Here is a 25,983-nt window from a genome sequence, read left to right as displayed (position 1 = left end):
CTCGGGAATGGTAAGAGTGACGCGAAAAAAATCACTTTCTCTGATAGTTTTTGATGCTCTATCGAATGAACGGTTCAAAATTGAAAAAAATCGCAAATAACAGACAGACGGACAGACAGAGAGAATTCAGTAACGAACTTTTTAAGTTCGTTGAAAATGCCACCAAAAAAGTGCAATAATAACTGATTCACCGAGAAGTGATAACGTGTTGCAAATTACTTACACGTAGTGAACAAAAAAGGTAAGAAACACAGAAGGATCTCCCTGTCTACCTCCCTCCTGGAAGAAAATAAATCTCACCAACTTCACACACACTGGTTATATTTACTTTGTATTATGTAGTTTTCTATTCATTATTATTATTATTATTATTATTATTATTATTATTATTATTATTATTATTATCTAATCACTGACATTGTCCAGTACCTTAGCTACAACCCAAACAATTTGATTAAACAGGTGAGAAAAACAGACCTAGTATACTTATGTTTCAATGATACAGACAGACTTTTCCCTAAGAAAGATACTTTTAGATGAAAAACAGACTCACTCCAACCCCGGAAATTGGACTACCCAGCATATTTACGGAAGCCTAATGGTAACCTATGCAGCGTTACTTGAGATGTGATAAGAGAAGACTACCTGCTTGAGAAGTTTTGCAAATAAGCTGCTTCCGAAATTACTTTTAGTGCACCATACACTGTTTCCATTCTACAGATTTTTCAATGTAACTTGTGTTATTAAGATTTACATATTTGTCCGTACTATTCTGCCATGCTAAGCGAAAAGGCCTTAACTCCATTTCACATACTTTCGAGATAAGCAAAACGCGTTTTGGCTTAGGCTGTACGTTCAAATTTGTTGTATTCCAGTAAAACTTTATTAAATATATTTTCACGATCTAAAATTTGTGTGGTAATACACTTAAATATTTTTGCTTATGAATTGCCACTTAAGGTCTTTTTGCTTACTTTCAGTTACAGTTTTAAACATAAGGTAAATACTCATGACGTCATTACCCCCTACCTATTGGTCAAATCACGTCAATTTCACTTTAGATAAATGCAGAATTGTACTACGAACATTCTCATACCAATATCTCTATTTTTGAAAAAATGTGGAGTTAAAGTCTTTTCGCTTAGGACGGCAGTATTAGCGTATGCATTGTTCACGAGCTAATTTACAATATGCAACTGAGAAGCTTCCATGTACCACGACCTTCAACTAACCTCTTCATATACAATCTTTGTTTTAATACAGTCTATGAATTGTAGCTTCTTTCACCCCTCCCACTTTTTCCTGCCACCATACCTTCTAGACGTGAGCCGAAATGTAGCTAGTACTCAGAACGGTTCAATACATTGAAGTCAGTTGAAATCTAGTTGCGGTATAACAAATGAAGATATGAAGGCGAGCTTTTTATTGATCTACATGACTAAAAAGGCTACTTTACAAACTAGTTCAGTCGCTTTCGAGTTCGCGATCTAGATGCGTACGCATCCAGTTTTTCTGTCGACAAGGAAACTTTTCAAAACAAATATCTAAAGTCATTTGAAAAGTTCTTGGAATGACACAAAACATTCATTTACCCCGTGAAAATTCCTTATGTTTCAACAGTTTCACTTTACACTAATTGATTTACTATTCTAAAGCCGCGAAAATTTCATTCTTCCAAGTATGCAAAACATTCCTCCAATGATGTTTCACATTTTTCCTTAATAAAAATAAATAAACAAAGAAACTGCGGGAAAAGGTGGGAACTTGAGTCTAATCTGGTGAATAACGTGAATGTGGCACTAAATCCTAACCACTCTCATTGGCCTCTAACGACATTCATACAAGATCAATTCTTTTGATAAATCAGACCGTTTTTCCACATTTTTTTTTTCCTTAGTTGCTCCAAAAGCTTTGCATAGTATTCAGTGGTGATGGTTTTATCAGCTGAAAGATAGTCAATGAGAAGGCCACCCTGTCGCATCCTAAATTACTTCACACACATGAATCTCTTTTAGGTGGAGAATCAGGATATTTCTATTGTTTTAACTGGTTTCACTAACTTATTAATGGACACACACAGTTTATTTCTTGACACAGGTTATTATATTTGCATTTGCGTTTCTGGTCAAATGTCAGCGGCCGCGGCACCCAGCTTGGAGACATTTTTCGTGCAAACTCTTCGGTCCTGGAGTAACATATTGTGCATTATTTCAAGAGTGTTTGGTATACTGACTTATTTCTGTTGTCTACTTCGCAAGTCTTCTTTTAGGCTTTCACGACGCCGTTTAACCTCACATGTTCATTTAGTTATAACTGAAAATAACACTCACCTACAATGTTTTTCATGTTACTCTTATCCTTTTTCATCAAATACGTATTTAATTTTTCACTTGCTTTAAAGAAACATAAGTACACTGCAATTGCACAACAATCACCTATAACCGCTTAGCCAAGAGGGAGCTTTTAAGTAACGAACTGAACGAGTTAAATGAAGTACATGAACTGGTCTTTATAAGAAAACTAGTGCGAATTTTCATACCTTCAGCGGACACTACTTTTATTTTCACCATAGTTCATAAGAACATTTTCAATTTCCATCTTATATGGAACTACTGTGTTTCGATACTTCTGAAAAATGAAATAAGTGAATGTTTATATGAGCTATTCGTGAAAGAAAGGACATTTGTTCCTTTTTGTGCAATGTTTTATTCCATTTTCTCTTCGCCCTACAAAAAGTCAGTTTTTTCCAATGTGATAGAATTATAGGCTATATTTTTCCTGCCATAATTTCTCCCAAATATTAATTCCGGAGGCATTATTTCTCTTTGACGTAAACTTTTTATAGACCTAACGTCCCTTCTAATGACATGTCATGGAGTCATGAAGTGAATTCTTTTGTCTTACTTCACACAAGACGCACGTTTTACAGCAACACAAAGAAAAAATACTGCAAGGAACAAACTACAAAAACAATTACCTTTTGATCGGAGGACGCCATATGGATTGGGTGAATCTTTTCGCAACTCAACATTAAACTTGATAGGGATATCTCTTGCACCAGGTGGTTTATAATTCTGCAGAAAGATAAGACTTATTTCAGAAGTAAATACATAAAATAAACTACTTCCCTAGCTTTCTTTCTTTCTTTCTTTTCTTTTTTTAATCTGGTATTTCCATTAATCGTTTTAACAATATTTGAACAATTCAAATTACCGTGAGTATAATCAACTGAAAGAAGAAACTTGACAACTACTTGAAAATACTATAACATACTACATTATAAGAGAAACCGAAGCATCCTGAAAACATTAAATTTACATGTTTTAGAATGAAATGACGCTAGCATGATAAATCTGCATTACGCGAAATCCTTGGTATTATTTAAAAATTCCGTTAACTTCTGCATATACATGTATACATTCTCATGCAAAGTTCCTCACAAATAGTTTCCCTAATAATTCTAACTTGTAAATGAGCTTGTCAATTACAGTATAACTATTATATATATATATATATATATATATATATATATATATATATATATATATATATATATAATATTCTCTATATAGACATAGTGGTTAAGGACCATCTTAGATATAAGCCGAAAATTATTTTTTCGGAATATTTTACGCCTAGTCCTCAAAGGATAAAGTAGCTATACTCCTTTTATCGTGCAATAATTTAAGATCTAACACGCTGAAAAATTTAAGCAATTGACACATTAAAACAGAGGATGATTGAATGGCTAGGAAGGATAGTCACTGAATGTAAAAGTATCTGAATTTAGATATTAATTCAATGTCCAAACCAAAATTCAAGTGTTGACCGAGACTTGGAAACCAAACCATAGTGTCCAAGGTCATTAAACTATGCTTGCAGGCAAATAAGGCAAACTTCGAGAAGCTTTGGAAAATTATGAAGTTCATACATTATTTTATAAGTGTACCTTTCTAACACTTACCCATGTTCGATTTGTCAACAAAACTCCACTTTTCGGATCATGAACAATTTCTTCTGTAAGCCAATAGCCAATTCCCATTACAAAAGCACCTTCAACTTGTCCAACATCAATTTCTGGACTCAAACTGTTTCCAGCGTCTTCCAGCACATCCACTTCAAGTATCTGCAAAACATTTGCAATTCATGTATTTCGTGTCAGTATACCCAGCACTGCATTACAAAGACACGTAAACTTATAATTTGATACAATATTATTTTATGTGTATTCCCTTTAAGAACCATCCAACTTACAGCCATCACCCATTAACTCGCAGCATACCAAGTTTACAAAACATGCTGCTATTATATTATTATTATTATTATTATTAATAGTATTCATCATCGTCATCATCTTTAAATAAAGCAAACTGAAAATTTGAGTGTTTATAATCCTAACATTAGGTACAATTCATTGTTCTTTTATCTGAAACAGAAGAAATACTTTCCCAATTCGGTTATCTTACTTGTTGTTGGCCAGTCAAAACGTCTACTTCTACTTCTGCAGCAGCAACACCCCAGATGTTGTAACTTTTTACATCATCCTTATTTGTAAACCTGGAACAAATAGTGTATTTCAACCAACTTCAAAGCAACAATTTTCAACAGACACAGAATTTCACACACTATTCGTGATAAACTGTAATAAGTATAACTAATCATCATATTACAATTACAAATGAACTTCGACATATTTAAGTGAAGCAGCAGATGTTTTATGGATAGATGTTAAAAAGGCGGAAATTTATCCCTAATATCATTAGAAAAATTCCATGAGTGTACTCATTTTTGGAAACAATCTAGAACAACAAATGTATCTGCAAAACTACTATCATTAATCCTAGTTTTGCTATAGCTCAATTTTGAATATAACTATACTTAGAAGAAACGATTAAGACTGACAAATTTCTATTGGCACAAGAGTAAGGGGAAAATTTATTTGGAATTATCAGATTAAGGAATTTTATCAAGATTTAAAATACAATAAGTAATTTACTTTCACTGAATACTGATTTAACATTCTTCAGCTTATAATAGAAATAATTCATTTCCGTTCAGTTTAATCTCCTTTTGACGTTCCTACTCTGTAAGCTAATAGTAAGTAAATATGGTATTGAATACACCAAAAAGGAAACTACGTGGGTTCGCCTCATTTGCGGCCATTATAGTACTGACTTGCACAGTCAACTCCAAAAATATTTCCCTTCCATACAAATTTCCTTTTCTTCATACAAGAATACAATAATAATAACGATAATCCGCGTTCAAAATTAACTTCCAATACGTCTAAAGAATTTATTATTATTATTATTAAACTGAATACAAAAATCTCAACTATGAGAAATGATTGTGAATTACTAAAATTTCATCAATTCACACAATAAAAGTGGTGTGGGAACATACAGGCGCAGAAATTAGAATAGAGTAAGGTATCTTCTGAGGCGTAGAAATTACATTTCCTCTTTGTTCTGCAAACTTGCCTTACTTCTACAAGCAGCTCTACACTAATGTATGTTTTATGATACTAACATGTACGTAGCACACAAATCCACATTTTCGGCGTACGCTGCCGCAATCAATTCTGGCCACGTTGGATTGCCCAGTTTTTCTCTAATAGGTGCAAGTCTTTTCAAAAGTTGAGTAGCACACATTCTGGCAGCCTGAAAGAAAGAAAAGGTACGCTTAGTTCCACATCTAACATTCCTGAAAATCGACGCTATATATTAATGTTGATAATCCTCTATCTCACTCTCGTATTTTATATACAATACAGGGGTTTCAGGTATTACATCAAGTGCTTATAAATCTCAAAGCTAGAGGTAAAAGTTAAAAAGTGAAAAAGGAAAATGTTAAAAGGGGCGCATCGCTGCCCTTTTCAATGATCTATCAGTTGGCACACACCTTGACATTTAAAATTTTCGGGTGGTGCGTCAAGAACCCTGACAGATGGCCCAAGAGGAAAGTAGAACGCTTTATTCGATACGATTTCTGACAGTCCTATCTCATCGTTTCATTCTTTTATCTCCCGCTGTTTGTGATCTGTAAGCACTGGAAGTTTTACCTGAAACACACTGTATAAAGAAAATATTAAAAATATCTCACAGAAAAAGTGCACTAGCTTCAGATAGAGGAGGGGAAAGGGAGATTAAGGAAAAAAGAATACCGTAGTTGTGAAACAAACCTTAGCTCGATGTTGGAAAGCATGTTCACGTGATAGTGTTGCCAAGATGAAGCTAGAGCTAGCCAAGGAAGATTGGACGGATGGGCCGAGAAGAGTACACGAGAGAAGGGACAAAAAATAAGGAAGGAAATGTGTAATATAGGAAAAATACTTGAAAAATAAAAATTAAGGAGAAATTAATAAATTATTAAGAATAACAAGTGAATTACGCATAATAATGTAATTATTTGATTTATATATTTCTTTCTGCCGAAGTTTGATGTTTAATTGTTATTTAAACTGTATTTATTACGTTTTTACTATGCACAATGGATTGATTTAAAACTGATTGTGCATTAACTTAGGGAGCAAAGGCTGCAATATTTTATTTCACATGCTTATATAGCAGGTCAAGGTCTAACACCATGCTAAATTTAATTAAGATCGGATGAGTTCAGTTGATTTTTTTTTTCTTTTCTTTCTGAAAATAATATTAGAAAAAAAGTTTGCACAACAGACGATTATGCAGCAGGTCAAGGTCTACCACTATGCCAAGTTTTATCCCGATCTGATGAGTTCGGTGTATGACTCAATTTTCGAAAATACACGTATGTCTCAGAATTCTACCGCTTATAACTCAGGATTAAATAGTCTACACTGGTCAAAAGGGCTTGTCACTTTTGTCAGTTTGCAGTTTGTGATATATTATTGATCAGAAAAACTCTTATCTTACGTTTGCTATTATGGACGTGCAACTGACCAATGTTCTTTAAGCCATACTTAACTTCTTGTCGGTTTTAAGGGTTTATGTCGACATATTTTGAAGTTAATTTTGGCTAATCTGGTTTTTACTTCAGCTCGTTTCACTGTACAAAAATATAGCGTCCTTAATTTTTCAGGTGAACACGAAACGAAGGACGAAAATAATGGGAGGTAACAGAAACTCAAGTATGTAGGAAAATAGTAAGAAGTGAAATATGCATGGTAGTAAAAAAACCTTTCTATCCATGACCGACCTTTAACTGCTACCTAAAAAGTAGCAGTTACGTTTTTATTATGCCCAATAAATTGAGAACTGATGATGATTATGTATAACTTGCGAACAAGTTAGTTTTCATTCCAGTTTCGGGACCACACATGCATTTACGATTTATATGCAGATACTTATCAAAATAATAGAAATACATTATCGCAACACGTAATCTTAGTCACTTAGTAAAATTGAGCATTCATGAGCCACGACTGTCTTGTGTAAATGTTGCGTTGGGTGGTTGTAATATGCGAAGTATTATAGTATGGATTTGTATCTGCAATAGGATAAACTTGAGTCAGACATCTCAGATTTTCACGGGGTAGTTATGAATGTGTGGTTAATTAACCAAAGTTATCCAACAAATACCAATGTGTTGATAGCAACAATGTCTAAGGTGGTGGCAGCATAAAGAACTCATGGAAATATATCACTGAAATATGGCGGTGACTGTTCTGTTGTGGACTGCAATTTCCTGGCATTCCGCTGACTATTATTGCTATCAAAGAACGAATTGCTGCCAGTGGTTATAGTGATCAGGTGCATCCTATGGTACAAATGTTGTTCCCTAACAACCGTAAAATTTCCCAAGGTAATAATGCACTAGTACACAGCTAGAATTGTTCAGCGTGGTTCGAAAAGCATTAAGATTAACCTCAACACTTCCCTGATCTCGATCAATCCTGACTTCAAATAACCTGAACATCTGTTTTAAGAACACTTTTTCCTTCATCATACTAATGTAACTGAGTACATAAAATTGTGCAATATTCCCCTGAAAACTTAATACGGCATTGGAGCACCTTTATTCTCTAATACAGCGTGTATTCGTCGCGGAATTAGAGACTAAAGGTGCTCCAATGCCGTATTAAGTTATATTTTGCAAGGGTTTCAATTATGATCAATTTACTGTATGTATCTCTTATTAATATCAAATTAGTACATTATAATAGAAACAAAATCCTTTGCGCTAGACAGACTTAATCAGTTAGGGATGGAAAAGGGAAGAAAGAAAAAAAAAAAGCAGTACTTGAGAAGGGATACCTTGATGGTACCTCCAGTCGAGATCTGAATGTGTCTATAGCAGTCCTTTTTCCTATTTCTTGCCCCTCCCTATCTGCTAAAACATTTCTATTTTACACATAACTATATATAATGCAAACTGTGTAGAAGCAAATGCTTCGTGAGTTTTGAACCAGAAGTGACAGTTTTGGTAACACACACACGAAATCTTTCCAGCAGACGAAAACTTCACACTCATTCAAGAAAATATACTTACATAGCAACAAGCCTCGCTAGTTATGCTTCCACCAGTAACCATGCCATTTGGAGCTGTTAAGTTATTACTTGGTTTTACTTGTACCATATTAGCACTAATTCCCAGCGAGTAGGCGACTACTTGAACAACCTAAAATTAAAATTACAACGTCAACTTACACTTTTCCAAATCACTTTCCCATAAACAAAAGCAGCTCTTAACCCTACAATCACAACGTGGAGTCACCGGCGACCCCAGTCCATATAAAATGCGTTCTGCGCCTGCGCCATTGTGAGAGTGAAACATGGTATTTCGTTTAGCTTCAGTTCAGAGCATGTTCTTGAAATTGCATGTTGCATTATTGTGTTAGTGCGGTAATTTCTGTGCTCTCTTGAGTGCTGGGGTCATATATGACCCCACGATGTGATTAACGAAACAGCCGGATAGCAAAGTATATTCTAGTGAGCAAATTTCTTTAGAAATGGCGAAACCACGAAAATATATTTCTCAGGAAGACATTGCACGCATTTTAGATGAATTAGATGAAGATATGTCCAATGTTCATGAACTAGTAAGTGAAAATAAGGATAATGAGAAACAGGATGAACAAGATGAATTTGAAGCTGATGCTAGTAATGATGATATTGCAAACTTGTTATAACGAAAAATGATTTATGGGAAGAATTCAAACATTCAAATAATTAAAACAATAAAAACAACTAAAATTGTCACAATGTAGAACTTATGTATTCTACACCACCTTGTATAATCAATAAAGAAACGAATTATATCCACAAATACAAAATGTATAAGATGTTATACCTATGATGTATAAGATGATATAACCTAACAAACCTAACCTCACCTAACTTAACCTCACATCACCTCACCTCACTAATCTTAGCTCACCTTACCTTACCTAACCCAAACTAATATTACCTTACCTAACCTAACCTAACCTCCTTTTACCTAACCTAACCTAATACAACTAATCTCCAGATTCGGGTCGTATATGACCGCACGTTGTGATACATGTCCTAATGAAAGCACGTTGTGATTGTAGGGTTAAAGAGAGTTTCTTTTCTTTTTCTTTTTTTTTAACTTAGAAAACAAACCAGTAACTTAAAAAACTAATATGAATACTTCAAGTTTTTCTATGCAATATCAGGTCTCTACGAAATTTTAGTGTTTAGTACACCTTACAACTTCTGCCGATTTACCAGTAGTACCTGCCAGTACTACTAAGACAGTATATCCACCAAGATGTTGGATACCAATGAACTAATCTATACTGTGACACTTCCAATGATACAAATATTTTGTAGGTGTTTCTACGCATAACTATTTTATTGACACTATACTCGACAAATACCATTCTCCTCGTTGGTCTAATGGCTACCGCTTGTGCCTTTGGTGCACGAGATTTCCGCGCTTCATTGGGATAGCATCGAACCCATTACAATGATCCAGATTCTACGTTAAACTAAGTCTTATCCGATATAGACTTGTTGCTGACAAAGAATGTAAATACAAATCAAAGTTAATGGACAGATCTTTCTTGTATTATCATCTTAAATTAAAATTATGCAATACAACGGATAAAGACATTCAGGTTTCAACTGAGCTGAATTAATGAACATTACCACCACCACAAGGCTCGCTAATGCTATATGAAAGATTTTTTGACCACCATTCCCTAAAGACATGACCAATCATAACCATCTCGCTTTAAACCATTTACACTATGACCAATATTAACGTGCAAAGTGATTAGTCCCTGAAAAATCAATGCTAGTGTGTGAAACACTCATTATAATCGTGCGAACGCTGTCAATGTAACCCTAACAATCTTCGAGTTAAAAAACTCGTAAAGGGGCGCGTAAGAGATTCCGTCGTAACAGTCATTTTGTTATTCTATATTAACGACACTATCTGTAATTGTATTTTACTTAAGTTTAAAATTCCCGAAAGTTTTATTGCACAGATTGAATCACGAATACTGAAATCTTGCTCTTTAGATGGTCTATATATTTTCTCGATATAAATTCAATGATTTACGAGGAAGTAAACTCACTCATTACTAGAGCAATGGAACCACTGGGCTAAACACGAACTTTTGTATGTTCGCTTTGAACCCTAGACCGTGGATAGGATGGAGATTTGCGTAACGACTCTTGAGAGAAACGTGAGTTAAATGATTCTACTGTCAATCAGATTTTTTTTTTTTTTTTTTTTTTTTAATTAAGCATAGTAGGCAGAAACTTTCTCCTTAGACCAGACTAAAAGGATAACCGTGATTTTAGAAAGAAACTTAAGGAGGGGGAGGAGCTAATGGACTAAATATTTTCCCATCAAACCTCCAAAACTGTTGGGTCTAGGAACTTAGAATATTGTACAAATGTTAGCCTTTGCCCTTAAATTTTAGTTTGGAACGAGTTGGAGTTAGAGGAGTAAAATGATTTTCATTATTACGAGTTTGTTGAAACAGCAGAATACTAGCAAGAAATTTGGTATAGAGGTGTATTCTGATTTACAAAATCTTTGACAGTTTGGAGTTTTAGTAACATCTTCTCGTTAAGAAAGCTACGAATCTACAACTTAAGGTGGGATCCGGAAACTATTAATTCTCATTCGGAATCGAAGCCGCGTTCCCTCAGTCACTTACAAAATTAATATATCTACTTGCACGAACTTCGGAAATCACATCCATAAGAAAAAGAACGAAAAGTTCATACCATTAGACACGGCATTTGGCATATTAGTTGTTTCTGTTAAAAAAAATACGAATCCATCGTCAATTTGAACGAAATAGGGATGACTCAAAGAGATAAAGGTTGGGTGGTACGGACCGCAAAATATTCTCAGGTAACACGAGTATAAAAGGAAAATATGTCTGATCCTTGCCTTTAAAATTCCTTAACCGTATGAGAAAATTTGATCGGATTATTATTAACTATAGCTACGACAAAGTATTACGCTTTTAACTCCTAAAGGGATCAAAAATAGGTTTTAATAAGTCGGACTAGTTTTAAACAGCCCAAATAAAATTCAAAAGAGTACGGAATTCTGAACCTAAGTACTTTCTCTTACAAAGAATACAAATCTCATTCACTTACACTAATTAAATGTGAATGAGCCAGACTGCCGTAGCGAGGCGAACGAGTTTGTCCTACCGGGAAAAATTTTCGAATGATGGACAAAAAACTTTCTTTCTTTCAGAGAATATGGATATGTTATTCACCTGCACGAGTTTAATACAGATGACTCAGATAGCTGGAGGCGCTCAGGGGCGCTTCTTTATACCTACCATATAGAACTTCTAGACCGTCGAACATCGTGCCATTAAAATTGATATCTGGAGATTTGTTTCGCAGAATACGATTCTATCATTTAGTTGTGTACATTAAATATGTTTTGCAAAAGGCGTAGAAATACTGAGTACAGTAAATCTCGGCTATCCTGATTACATTCAGTGAGTCTTGTTTCTGGATGTAAATTTTAGTAGGTCTCAACTTTGGAAGACATTCAGGGTCAAATTCGGAAAAATTAATTTCTTTGAGCAGCTTTTGGGTGAAAGGAAAATTTAGATACGTCTCAACCGAGTGTGAGGAAAAAGTTATTCAAGTGTGAATTTAAGAAAATCGTGTTTTCTAACAAGTTAATGATTTTGCCTAATGATTTAAAACAGAATATGGTGAATATCTGTCTTAGGGTATGAGAAAGCGATTTAAGTTCCGAACTTCAGAAAAGCCAATTAAAAATGACTGCAAAAATTCATTTTCAAACATCTGAGAATTGTGAGTAACAATTTCTACCGAACTAGAACAACTTCTATTTTAATTGCACGAAGGCGTAAATAGATCAACTTCGAAAACTTATTTAGGGACGATTTTGGGAAAACTAATTTGGACAGAATAAAAGATTTTCGTCCAATAACGTTCACGGAATAGGATTATTTATAATCTCAATATTAATAATCGCAGAAAGTCTTAAGAAAAAGGAATACACAGTTCACGCATTTTTGCATTTGTATGTTTTTGGAGTTTCAAAACGCAATTACTAGTGTACAAGATGACAAGGATAATGTGCGTTTTCAAGTTACATGGCAATGGGCAGAAATTACAAGGATTTATACAGAAAACTAGAGCGTCAAGCAAAAATTGTGGGAGAGTAGCCCTAATTATATCAGTTTTAATAATAATAATAATAATAATAATAATAATAATAATAATAATAATAATAATTATAATAATAGCCGCTGCTACCATCCCATTTCTTGATTTGGAATTTTAGATATATATGTATTTCCAATACTTTATTGCAGGCAATGAACCATAATCAAAAGCAGTCTCTGGAAGAAAATCATAGCAATTTGAACGAATAGTGGAAAACAGACAAGTGAAAGTATTATTCAACATTTTTCACCTTCACGACTACCAATGATCTGAATATGTATGTTCCAACCCATCCCTCCTAAACCATCATAAAAATGAAACTATGTACTGAAACTTGTTCAAAATTTACGGAAATGCAGAACTGGTAGTAAAATAATTATTTTGCAGTTTTTCTCCTACAAGAACGTTGAAAATATCCCATTGGCTGAACTTACTTTAGTATTTAACCCCTGGCCACATTCAATTCCTCCGTGAGATACAGCCACGGTTCCATCCTTACGGTAGATACTAACAATGGCGCTATAGTTACCCCAGTAAAAGAACGGATATTTCATAGGAACAATTGCTATTCCTCGCTTCTTCCATCTATTTTGCTGAAAATAATAAAAATTATTAGTATTAACTAAACTATACAAAAACATACTTGCAATTTTTTCACGATACAATTCTGTACCAATGTAAAGGTTACTAATATTACTGTTTGATTATTATTCTCAGGGATGAGAAACTCAGGATACTGAGTTGCATCGCTCGACCCTTCTTTTTTAGATTATAGATAATCATGGAAATAGATTGTACTATAAATTCATTAGCGCAGTCTCCTGGAAAACCTGCAACTTATTTTTCAAAAGACTAGGCTGTGATTATTTGTTCCATCATTGTAAAATGGAACATTTGGTAAACATCAGTCTGAAAGTACTCGCAAAATATTTTATGAGATTCAGCATATACTGAATGAATGATGTAAACATGCGATGTACACAGAGCTTTGTTAGCAGCTAAGTATATACAGTGTTACCTCTAAGTATTAAAATTAGGACTAAAAATATAAAATATTCAGTTTATCAAAATATATGATGTCAGTAGCTTGCACTAACTACCACAGAGGTTTTTTTTTTTTTTTCCCTCTCCCACTGTTAAGGGCCAACTTTCTTGCTATCACGAAAAGAATCAGATTTTTATGCTAATTTAAAATTTAATACATTTTCTAGTGATTACCTTAGGTAAACTAATGTATTCGTACACGCGTATCAAGATATATTCTTAATGCCAAGTGATGTAAAGGTTAATATATTTCATTAATTACAAGTATTATATTACCTACTTTTATGAATGCCTCTTTCTCATCCAGCCATCTTGAGTTAGTTTTTTCTCTGGCATTTCCTCATTCAAATGCCAGTATAGTACCTAACGAAGGTCTCACGCCGCTTCCTTCTTTCTCCCATTTCCCCACGTACTGTCATCGCAGAGGGACGCCATTCGTCGTATATGGCGGAATAAATAAAGCAAGATAATGGCACAGTGTTCACCTCTAGTACAAGTCGTTTTTGGTTCGAATCCAACTGATATGGTCTTTACGTAGACGTAGTTATCACTTCATCTATTTATCTCCACCATTATTTCCTTACACTATAGTGATAACTGTGGTATGTTAAACTATTTCACGACTGAGGAAAAGATTTTTACAGCTCTCAGCGAACTACAATAACAATTTCTAATAAATTTAACAGAATGAAGTAGTATCTAAGCAAATACGAAGTGCCAAGTAATTTATCTACGTTGGACTGATCACCATTAATGCCCTGTACATAAGGGACAGATTTTTTAGGACAGTAGAATCCATCTAATTACATCAATATCAGTTTACCGTAAAATCTTAACAGACCGAACGTATTTTAAATCTAAACTCTTTAAAACTGTCAGTTGCGGTATCCTTCAGAAAAATTAGAGAGGAAAAATTAAAAGTTAGAAAAATTAAATTAGAACTGACAAGGACAATTGAATTCAAAAGTTTATAAATTTCATTTCTTTGTATTTTCATTGAGAGAACATGAACACTATAATTACACATAACACTTACTGCTTTCCTTTTCTTTTCTTGTCAGTTCGTACTTGGTTCAAAGTTAAAATTTCGGATGAGAAAATACTACCTTCCAAGATACCCTATAATAGTCTAACAAGAACTTTGAAACTATTTTAAAACATTTTACCTGGTTGAACTCTGTTACTTTTTGCTTCCTTATGTCATATTTGGAACTAAGTTTCAAATCTTCAATTAGCTTCGGAAGAGGATTATCTGTCATATCCATATTTTTCAGCCGTACTTCCACAGGATCTTTATGGACTACACGTGCGATGTGTTCCATAATATTTTCTATCATTACAATACCTTCCGTTGTGCCTACATATTAGAAAAGACAATTACTCTGTTGCACATAAAAACCTAGATCCGGAATACATTACATTTTAGTGAGTAATAATTCGTACGACGATTACAGAACTAAAAAAGTAAAGGTGCTGATACTTGGGAATTTAAAAAAAAAATACCTGATTTATATATTCAATTTTGCGTTTTAATGTTGAAATATAATCCACTGATATATTTTTTTTTTGTTAATAATGTTTTCATGGGTATTATTAATTAATGCTCAGCCCTGACCTACTTCATTTAAACTTCTAATCAACAATTTTCGTCCAAGTTGGTAACACATTCTTTTGCATTACAAAAATTCGAAATCTCACTTCAGGAAATCCTGGCATAAGCCCATAAGAACCAGAAACCATTGTTCCTAACGAGATTTGCTTGCGTTCGGTTACATGCATCACGAAGCAATGTTCCAAATGAGACTACTCCCATTGCACACAATCGACTTGTTACGATCTGCAACTACATTACATCTCACTAATACGGGAAACTAACAAACAGCAACTTGAAATTCTAGTTAGCTTCGGACTTATCCAGACCAAATCTGTGAAGGTAAGGATGGATTCGAGGGGAATGGGTCAAAGAGGACCGTACGTTTGAAATGTTTAATATTTAGTTAAATGCTAAAATAATTATTTATCTGCCTACGGTAATTTAGCATGAAATCGGCACAGAAGTATTGAATCCGATCGTGAGAAAAGCTGTAGTACATCTAGAATTGTGTTGTGGAGTAAGGGGGCAGTAAACAAGTTTTGTAGTGTAAAGAATATACTACATATTTGCTGCACGAAATGGTATTTCCAATGTACAATTGCGGGTGCTTCAGAAATTAAGGGAAAAGGAAGGAGGTGGCATAGATTATATGGATAGCTTACACAAAGAAAATAATTTCCGGCATATATGTAATTTCAGAGAGGATTTACAACCTACATCGCAAAGTAAAGGTCAATTTTCTAAATTGGTTGATTGCAGTTTACCACCACTTTCCAGTACCGAGGCTTGAGGCGGGACATATAGCTTAAGGTGGGATCCATACCATTACATGGATCTAAATCCAAGCCAGTTATTCTTAGCGGGAATCGAACTAGGAAAAACGCACACGAAAAGTCCGGGTCAGCCATTTGACCACGCAGGGGTTCAAGTTTCTAAAATCTCAACAGTTATCTGCACGATAACACAACATAATCAAATCACTGCCTTACGACTATATGGTTAGCGTATTCACGATTCAACTGCGAGGTCTCGCGTTTTAATCCCGCAGTCGGTCATCCAAACTATACTTTCAGGAGTTTTCATATCACTTACAATACGTGAATGTCGGAATAGTACATTTACATAAATAAGCAATCATCAACTGGTAGATGTATGACGTACAAGTGCAGTTTTACAATCCTGAAAAAACAGAAGCACAATGAGGAATCGAGGAGAGGGAATGACAGATCAAGAAGCCTTGGCAGTGTACGCACACTCGTGGATCCATGAGAGTATTCCTACAAAACGATCGATTATATCCCTACAAAACGATCGATTAGGCTATCATGTTTTTGTTTGCCTGTCACCACAGTATTTTATCAGTGTCAGGTTACTTGACTAATCCTTTTATTGAAAAGGCTAGCAGTAAACTACATCACAGAGCATTCAACTGGAAATTACAGAACAATGAACAAAGAATAAGTTTTGACTGAAAAGTGTAAAATTCAACTTTTAAAGGATTTCAGATATTATTCCACGTCAATTTAAATGCATAACAGTTCAATGCATTGGTTAAGAACTAATTCTAAATTGTTGAAGTACTCGCATGCACATGTGACTTCATAATTACCACTATTTTTATTATTATTATTATTATTATTATTAATATATATAATCTGATTTTTTTTAAACACTTCTTCCCAGTTTACACTTTACATTAATGTCACATTACAACATTTTTTAAAACAGTTTATTTGCAATTTTACAAGGATGAATGACAAGTTTCGCAATATTATCACAGTGCATAATGTACGGCGTGTATCTCAAGTGATAGAAGCAATTCAAACAGCCGAAAGCACTCGCTATTACAGGTATAGATAGTGGTGGCTTGTATCTTGAAAAGTTGTACAGTGCTATGTTCCGTAAGATTTGATAGCCGGAAAGATAAAAATGTAACGAAGTCTAATTCGGGAATTTATGCTTTACGAGTTTGAACTGGACCATAACGGCACGGAAGTAACCCGGAACATTTGTGCAAAACATGAAGCGATGGAGTTAAAGCACAGCAACCAGATGCTTTCAGAAATTCTGCTCGGGCTGCAAAAACCTTTCCTATCAGTCAAAGTCAGGTAAGCCGAAAATCGTAGATTCAAAAGTCGTGCGTCTGGCTATACAGGCAAATTCGACGACTACATTCTTGAAGTGATCAGGCGATTTTGATTTCTTAGTCCAGTGTAGTTCATTTTCACGACCTTGGCAAATGCATACAGAGCAGCCGAACTACGAATCATGTTTTGACCAGCTTAAGCACAGAAGAGAATAGGTATGTGCAAGGAAATCCTGAAAAACAAGCGGGATTTACGCTTCTTTAAGAGAACATGCATCGAGAAATTTATTTTTGAAAATCCTGATGTGCGTAAGCAGTACCCAAAGAAGAGCCAGATGCCGGAACTTGTCGCCTAACACGACCGTTTCGAACCCAAGGTGTTACTCTACGTCTGATGAAATAAGGGAATAATTCGCTACGAGTTCATTCCGAATGGTCAAACCATCAATGCCAACCTGTACTCCACACTGAACAGAAAACAAGCCAATCTGGAGCAAAAACACAAAATCCCATACCTTTAGAACGACTCGAAACAAAAATTTCCAAAAATGAGGGAACTGAACTGATAATACGTTCAGCATATAGTTCGAATACACCTCTGGATTACTCGTTCTGATCCATGGCTCACTTTCTCCGCTCGTGAGATTTCAACGACCAATAGAAAGTAGAAGCTGCAGAGTCAGAATTCGCCTCCTAGGACAAGAATTAGTGTCGATGTGGAAAGAACTGATTGAAAGGTGAATTCAGACGACGCAACACGATGGCCTCTGAGTTATTGCATTGTTACTTGACGCAGTAAGAAAGTACGTGATCGAAATCTTGCAAAATTTGATTCAACTTTATACAATGGTTTGATACTCATGTTATTTATAAGATATTATCACCCATGTCTTACATAAAACAATTCATATAAATGAAGTTCTAAATTGTTTTGGAGTTCTAACCACCTCTTTAAAAGTTGTAACCACACACTTATTCATAAGTGGAAGTAGAACAAATTTAAACTGTTTAAAACATTTATTCCACGCCATAACACTGAATTATTCTGCATGAGATACTGAGAATATATCCTTTAAATACAAGTGGGTGGCCAGATATTTTTGGACAAGACTGCACATCAGAATTTACAAATGAACGAAATCTCGATATGGAACAAGTGAATAAGTTGAAGCAAAAATTGTTCCAATCCAACGAATGTTAATCAAAAAGTAGAAAGATTAATAAAATGGACATCAGAGATGATAGCCACTGGAAGGAACACACAAGAATTAGCATGATACATCAAGTACACCTAACGGAAGGACTGCATACGATATTTAACATTTTGTGTCCGTACAAACGTGGTTATTCCAATTTTTATCCTCAATCATTTCTAAGTTTTTCCACTTCAAAAGAACCACAAAATGATTTGAAATACCAAGAGCGAAAATTAGCAATAAGATACGGAGAACCGAATATTTATTAGATTATTCAAATCCTGCTTTAGATGTCACAGGGAGTTTCAGAGACAAGTAACAAGGTCGCGAATCAAGAACAAGGTTTACTATGGCTCAAATTATTATTATTTTCACGAAAAGAAAATTCCTTCACGTTACCATCTTGCACGTGCAGAGTTCCAGATTCCCTACTTTTATCTCCATCAGTGTGTATCGCGCCAATTTAAGCTTCAGTAGTTTAAGGAAGTAATTTGTGCTACAATTGGAGTGAATACATTGTCAGACTAAACAATGAAATAAGATGAATATCAGTAAAATAAACTTTTTCCTGACTAGCAATTACAAATACCTTAATAAAAATTCTAATTATAAATGCTTAAATCAATGAAGTATTTACCTGGTGCCCTACAGTACGTATTAGAAGCAGTATCAGTTTTGACAGCTTTACTAGATATTGCCCACGACTTTGTGTTGTAACAATTCTTGAAATATTGTCCAGCCTCTGAAACGACTATTTCATTGAAATTACAGCCTGCGTCGCCAATTAGAGTTGTGTTTAGGTACTGAATCTTACCATCATCATCAACACCAACCTACAGAAAATGGAACAAAATTAAATACTTATGACTGAAAGAATAATCATTACTTTATCAATTTTTCTGAAGTACTTTCAGAACAAGGAACACTATGCTACTATGGAAGCTTGTGAATTTTGACCCAGGAAATAGGGATAATTAAATTCTTTAGTTTGAACAACTTTCACTTAAAGCAGGGTTTAGCAGCGATTTTCTCGTTTTCCCTGACTTTTACAGGTCTAGGGCACATTTTCCAGATTGAGTTTCTGGTGTATATTTTAGCTTCTAAGATTAGGATATATTTTTCAGCTAAAAGTTATATTTTTAAAAAAATCCACCTTCTGCCTTTGTGTATTTATGTATTCTTTCATATAAGCATAAGTAAATAAATAAATAAATAGTTACATTATGTATTTTGATGACTAAACAGAACCTAGCACACAATACACTGTAACAGAGTTGTGACAAGTTTTCATTGCCATATGGAAGAGATTTTCTCAAGGTGGCAATTTCCACGTTGATAGCTTGCTTTCAGATCAGCTTCTTTTGAAAACTTTGCTTTTTTTCTCTCCAATATAGTAATTTGATCAGCGATGAGTTTACGCTCACACTTTTCCCACTCAACTGCATTTTCTTCAGCACGCTTTCTTTATGGCTTCCTTATACCGCTTCTATGAAGCACGAACAAATTGAAGTATTTTTCCCCATTTGTTTCCACTGCATAAGGTCCTCCAGATCATTTTATAGAATGATACACTAATCTCAATGCTACTACTGAATCTTCACAAAGGTTTTCTACCATCATGTCCTTATTAATAGAAAAATCATTTTCAGCACTCGCATTTCCGTAAGAAAGAATAAGCAAAATTTTTATTAGCTTCCCAGATCTTCGAATATCATTATTTCTAAGTCAACTGCGGTAAAAAGTGTAGTCTATTTGTTTCAGGGTTGAAACTGTCAAACTTATCTTTCCATTCATTCTGTAATTTAGAACACATTTTACTGTAGTGATGTTTTGCTTCTTCTGCAGATCGTGGCAAAGTATGATTTTTCTCATAGTTCTTACAAAACAGTTCATACGACTTTCACACATTCCCATTTATACGAATGTCTTGGAATGATAAAAACTGCGCATAAACCTATATTTCATTGGACACATCTCAAGGATCTTCCAAAAATTATCTACATTCCATCAGGAATTCAAGCTTTAGTCTTTCATTAGCTTTGCTATGACTCAAAAACTTCTTTACAAAAAAAGCCGATGTCTACATAAGAACAAAAAGTATTTTCATCAGATACTTGAAATTTTAACAGTTTCAAGGTAGTGTCTACTTCTGTTAAGGCTTCACTTTTAATACGGTAAATCTCTTCATAAGGCGACGAATCAAATGTTCACATTCTGTAGACAAAATTGATGCTAGTGGCTTTGACGATTGAAATTTGGCCAGGAAAGGTTCAACATCGGCACTGATAGACACCAAAAAACTCAATCTAGGCAGGGTTAGCGGATCATCAACAGCTTTTTAAACAATTCCATCTTCCAAATATTTTAGAAGAGACTTCTTAAATTGTTTCAAGTACTGCCTGATATGTAATAGTAAGTCATTAGCACACTGAGCAACTTCGGCATTTTTCACCTAGCGCCAAATGCAGAATTTCTTTGGGAATTAAGGTCTGTACAAGCTTTTCAAAAACTATTATTCCACCCAGTAGCATCATGTCCACTTTGAAATAATCCGTGAGCGATATGCAAACCCAAGTCTAAGAGTTTGGCACTATCTTCATCTTGTGAAATTTCAGCAGACAAATCGCCATGAAATTTCCAGTTGACAATGGGTTGACATGGAAATTTGGATTAGAAATTGAGAGTACTCAGGAAATAGGAGATGAGCATTAATACTGTCACTAAGTTCACAAAAAGTACGACTAGTACAACCAAATTTAGTTGGTTGCCTCAAGTTCAAGTTCTTTATGCTAGGGAGTTTAGTTGTAAAAGAAAAGTATACTCTATTTGCATGATCAAATGTAGGGAAGTAAAAATAACGTACTATTAACAAATTTCCTTAATTATCCAGGTTCTCCAGGCTTTTCCTGACCAAAATTAAATTCCCTGACTTTCAGGTTCCCCAGGTACCTGGTAACCCTGTTCAAGTCAGTACAATTTAAGTTTGATAATTCTCGTGGAATATGATTTTGTACTAAAATGAAATAAAGAAATCGTTCACCCAAGTCACATGAGAGTGCAAAAATACTTCCAATATTGTTCATGTGATTTTAATTCAATCGAAAGACGAAGTTTACACATGTAATTTGCAGGTAGACTTTCGTCGTAAGCAGCCCAGTGACTGCTAGAAAACAGTCTTGTTTTCGCTTGTAGGTTTAGTGTTTGATAGTTCGGATTTCGCGTCCCGTTATTGGTGGTATGATCGATGAGTGGTAGAGCCCTCACATCAGGTGCAGGGATCCCTGGTTTGATCTCAGAATTTGAGTGGAGAACTTCGTGTCCATGTGTTTCTTCGAGTTAGTTTCCTCCCACATTCTTATTCCACAATTCTTTCATAATTTGTCTTCATTAATTATATATCTTCTTAAAATAGAAAATATAACCATTAAAAGTTATACTAGAAATTAGATTTTATTTAATTGTATTATACTTGACTACGTACAATGACTATTTCTTTTAAGCGATAAAATTGTAACTGTTTACTGAGCTGATTTTCTTCAACAGCTGCCAGATTTATTCCAAATAACCGTGGCTAGGTATCAGTCAGCGTAACTTCATATTTACGTTTCTGACATGACACTAAATATACTGATCCTGAGATGAACTGATTTGCATATTATCAGAATTACATTTCCACTGATGAGATGCTGCAGAAAACTAAAATTGCCCTATCTCAAGTGCAGTATATTTTATATTTCCAAAAGCTGGAACAGAAAAGATAAATACTGGATTTTCCAAAATAGTATTGCTGGAGAATGATTTATTTTTTTTTTTTTTTTTTTTTTTTTTTTTTTTTTTTTTTTTTTACACAACATACCCAATGAACTTACAATCTATAATCATAGTGTGTGGACACGCTATTAGGTCAAAATTTATTTTATTTTTTATTTATTTATTTATTTTATTTGAAATTTGTTTTGTTCACTACTAATATTAGTTTGGAGATGCAGTTTTGATACTTATAACCTAAAATAATTTAAGTTTTACATACTTGAAACTGACAAGTGAAATATTTAGCTTTTTTTTTGTAAAATAAGGATTATACATTTTTCTTTATTATTTTGTGAGAATTAAAAATTACATGATTCGAAATAATTGAGTTTTCAAATGGTCAATGTCAAGAGAAACAGCTTTTGTTTCTTTGTGAAATAAGTGTGATGTACATGTTGGAATAGTGTATAGGCAGGAAGTGTTATCAAATCGATCACATGCTGGATCTTTTAGGTTGCCAGGATAAAGTGTAAGATTAGAGAACAAGATAAAACACTAAGATTTACTATTAGAGATATTGTGAATTAATTCAGAGAATTAAGAGTACAAATCAATACAGAAAAGTAGTTCAATTCTGTACAAGAAAAAAAAAAAGTTTTATCCAAAGAGAAAAATTAACACAAAGGTAAGATTAATGTGAAAGTTTTCTACGTTTTTTTCATCTAAGTCTTTATTATTACAGTTCACTACTTAGATCTAGAATTAGGCCCACAGTTATACACTATCCAATACGACTGCATTTACAATTCTGCTTAGATAAAGCAAATACCAAATTATTTCAGATTCTAATAACACCTTTTCTTTCTTCACGGTGCAGGAAACTAAAACCTTCGTGTTTATCTACTCCACAACCTGTGGTTCGCCTAAAGGCAGAACACCATAGCAGGCAAGAGCCATCGAGACTTGCCTGAATCCTGAAATACCTTCCAGTCAATGTTGAGTTTCTTTTCTCTTTACTGTAACTTGCGAGAAATAATACTCCCTTTCGCTTCTGTACTATAAAAATCAAGCTTAACAGTTTAACATCATTTCTTACTTTCTTATAATTCTTATTAATTACTAAAGGAACAATATGTTTAAAATACCACTTTCTGACCGTCATATTGAATCTTCATGAATATTCTTAACAGAAAATGGGTCTGATAAAATAATAATTCTTAAAACCAAATTTATGCCGAATTTCACGTTATCAACCAATATTTAAAATTTATCATTGATAAGCAATTTTAAAAGCATAGTATTATAGAGTGCCCTTTCGTGGCCGAATACCTAATGCTTGTACTTAGGTACTTTGAGTTGAACTCTTGTTCGATCCGCAGTGAGGGTATTTGCCCCCACACTGTTCCAGAATTCAGACCGCATAAAAATATTTGTCTATTTTAATGAGATTCTATCATATTAGGGTATAGACTATTCGTCCATTCTAAGATAGTTTGTTTTCCTTTCCTGTTACTACTAAATCTAAATAATAAAAACAATAATCGAACTTCTGATCTGATCCATTTACAGATTTCGTATTGGAAATTTCATTCTATTATTTCCTGATGCATATGCCAGGAAAGTAAGATACAATGCTACTTTCTGAACCCATCTTATTTGCCGAAATTGACATGAACATTTTCTTTATTCTCAATCTTCTGAATGGATGAGCAACTAATTTTAACTAATCTTCCTTATAGAATTATGAATCAGTTTTCTGAGTTACTGATCCAGTTACTATTTCATATTATATACAAACATTGGTTTCAAGCAAAAAAAAAAAAAAAAAAAAAAAAAAAAAAAAAAAAAAAAAAGTTACAAAATGAATGGCTTCGTATATTTCAAGTCTATGCATCAGGCTGTCCTAAAGCTCTTATATGAAACTAGTAGCCTACTTTATGCTCAAAATACTAATCAAACGAGCAGCAAACAGTTATTTACACGGACGAATTGAAAATACTGCGTAACAACATGAGGTCTACTTAACACGCACACAATAATAACTATCCAAGTGAATTCTTACGTACCTCATACTCAGAAATATTCGAGAATCTGCCTCCAAATGCTTCCATGTTACTTTCGAGCGTTAGTACCATTCTAACTGGTTTATTCATCTTGGAAGCTGCTATAGCACAAGCGACAGCTACGCATATCGATCGGGAAATCTTGGCCCCATATGCACCTCCCAAACGACGAACTTTCACGTTTATACTACAAAATAAAGTTCATATTGGTCATGTAAGTTTTACATGATTGAGTTTGGAACAAAAAGAATTTACACTTTGGTAGAACAATCTAATAGAGATCAAAAGAGTAAAGGTGGAACACTTCTTATACACATGTACAAATTATCGGGTAACATGAAGTAGTAGAACCCACAGTTGAAGTTTAAAAAAATCATAGTAGTTAAGTAGAATTCCGAAGCAACACACACAATTTTTACCAAATTTACACAAACTTTTCAAAATTGGGAAGAAGTTTAACAAAGTTTCATTGAAACTTTTTTTTTTTTAACCCTGTATCCCTCGATTAAGGCTGAAATTTTAATACTTAACATGCACACTTATAAGCAAAGCAGATATAGATAGGACACCAATACCTGTATAGCAAAATTAAAAATCTCTAAAACTCATCTGGAAACAAACTAAATTCGCCAAGTTTGTGTAATTGTTTCATACAAAAGGGCACTAACAATAACGTGAAATATGTATTACAGAGATTTCTGGTTGGGATCGAAGAGATTCTCTGCTATCTACGTAACAGTATAAAAGGAGGTGGGTACAGATCGACCATTTTCCGCGTATGATAGTCATAAAAAGTGAAAGTGTTCATAAAAGCCACTACACTGTATGGATACAAAGTTCAAGCATTAACGTTACATCTAGGTAAGATGCATATGAAACATATTGTAGCAAGTTTAAAAAAAAACTAAACAAAGCACGGTTGTTTATATTCTGCCAATTGAGAAGTTTTTCCAAACTTGCAACAATTTTAGTATGGGGCGCTTCGTGAAATATTACACTTTTTGTTTTCGTGAAGACTAGAGTTAATAAGATTTAAATGAAAATTCTATAACTTTCATATAAGAAACTCAGAATTTCCAATCGTCTGAATTTCTTGCAGTTTGAAATGAGTTAATAAGGAAGGGTGTTCTCTCCAATTTTATATATTTTCCTAAATATTTATTACACATATTCAGATTTCTATAGATAATTGTGGGTTTTGTTGAACATTTGAGACTTACCCCTATAGTTTAGGGTTTAAATTAAAAGGGAGAATCGCTTGATTCAACAATGCACAGCATCACTAGTAACTATCATAGGCGAAAAATGGCCTATTTTTACCCACCTCCATCATAAGAACGCAATAGTTTGTTGATAACTGATTCTCTTTGTTGTACTTGACAAATTTACAAATACTACTTCAGACGGTGAGAACACTCATTTATATCTTGCGTAGAATTTCAGAATATCATCCAAGAGATTATTTCTAGTACTGTTAATTGTTTACAAGCATGTAGAATTATCAAAAATTACACACTATTTAAATAATATACATATTGAGCATTACAACTAGAAATTTAACTCTTGAAGTTAAATTTTGTTCCTTTGGACTTTAAGAGCCCTTGTTACCACAAATTATGTAAAAAAA

General features: G+C 34.0%; 1 protein-coding gene across 1 annotated transcript in view; it reads right to left on the bottom strand.

The window, feature by feature from the left end:
- Positions 1-2,977: 2,977 nt before the first annotated feature.
- The window catches only part of LOC145678024 (uncharacterized), a gene marked incomplete at both ends in the record, with an annotated part of 23,497 nt that continues 491 nt past the window's right edge, over positions 2,978-25,983 (bottom strand). Inside the window, 9 exon segments of the mRNA XM_081748205.1 lie at positions 2,978-3,074; positions 3,965-4,126; positions 4,467-4,557; positions 5,530-5,660; positions 8,470-8,598; positions 13,058-13,216; positions 14,834-15,024; positions 19,181-19,376; positions 24,360-24,543. Coding sequence (XP_081604331.1) covers positions 2,978-3,074; positions 3,965-4,126; positions 4,467-4,557; positions 5,530-5,660; positions 8,470-8,598; positions 13,058-13,216; positions 14,834-15,024; positions 19,181-19,376; positions 24,360-24,543 — 1,340 coding nt within the window.

This window comes from Thermobia domestica, unplaced genomic scaffold, assembly GCF_964235325.1.
Source record: "Thermobia domestica unplaced genomic scaffold, izTheDome1.hap1.1 HAP1_SCAFFOLD_1728, whole genome shotgun sequence".
NCBI lineage: Eukaryota > Metazoa > Arthropoda > Insecta > Zygentoma > Lepismatidae > Thermobia > Thermobia domestica.
Note: the sequence above shows the minus strand (reverse complement) of the source record. Positions and strands in the feature narration are given on the sequence as shown.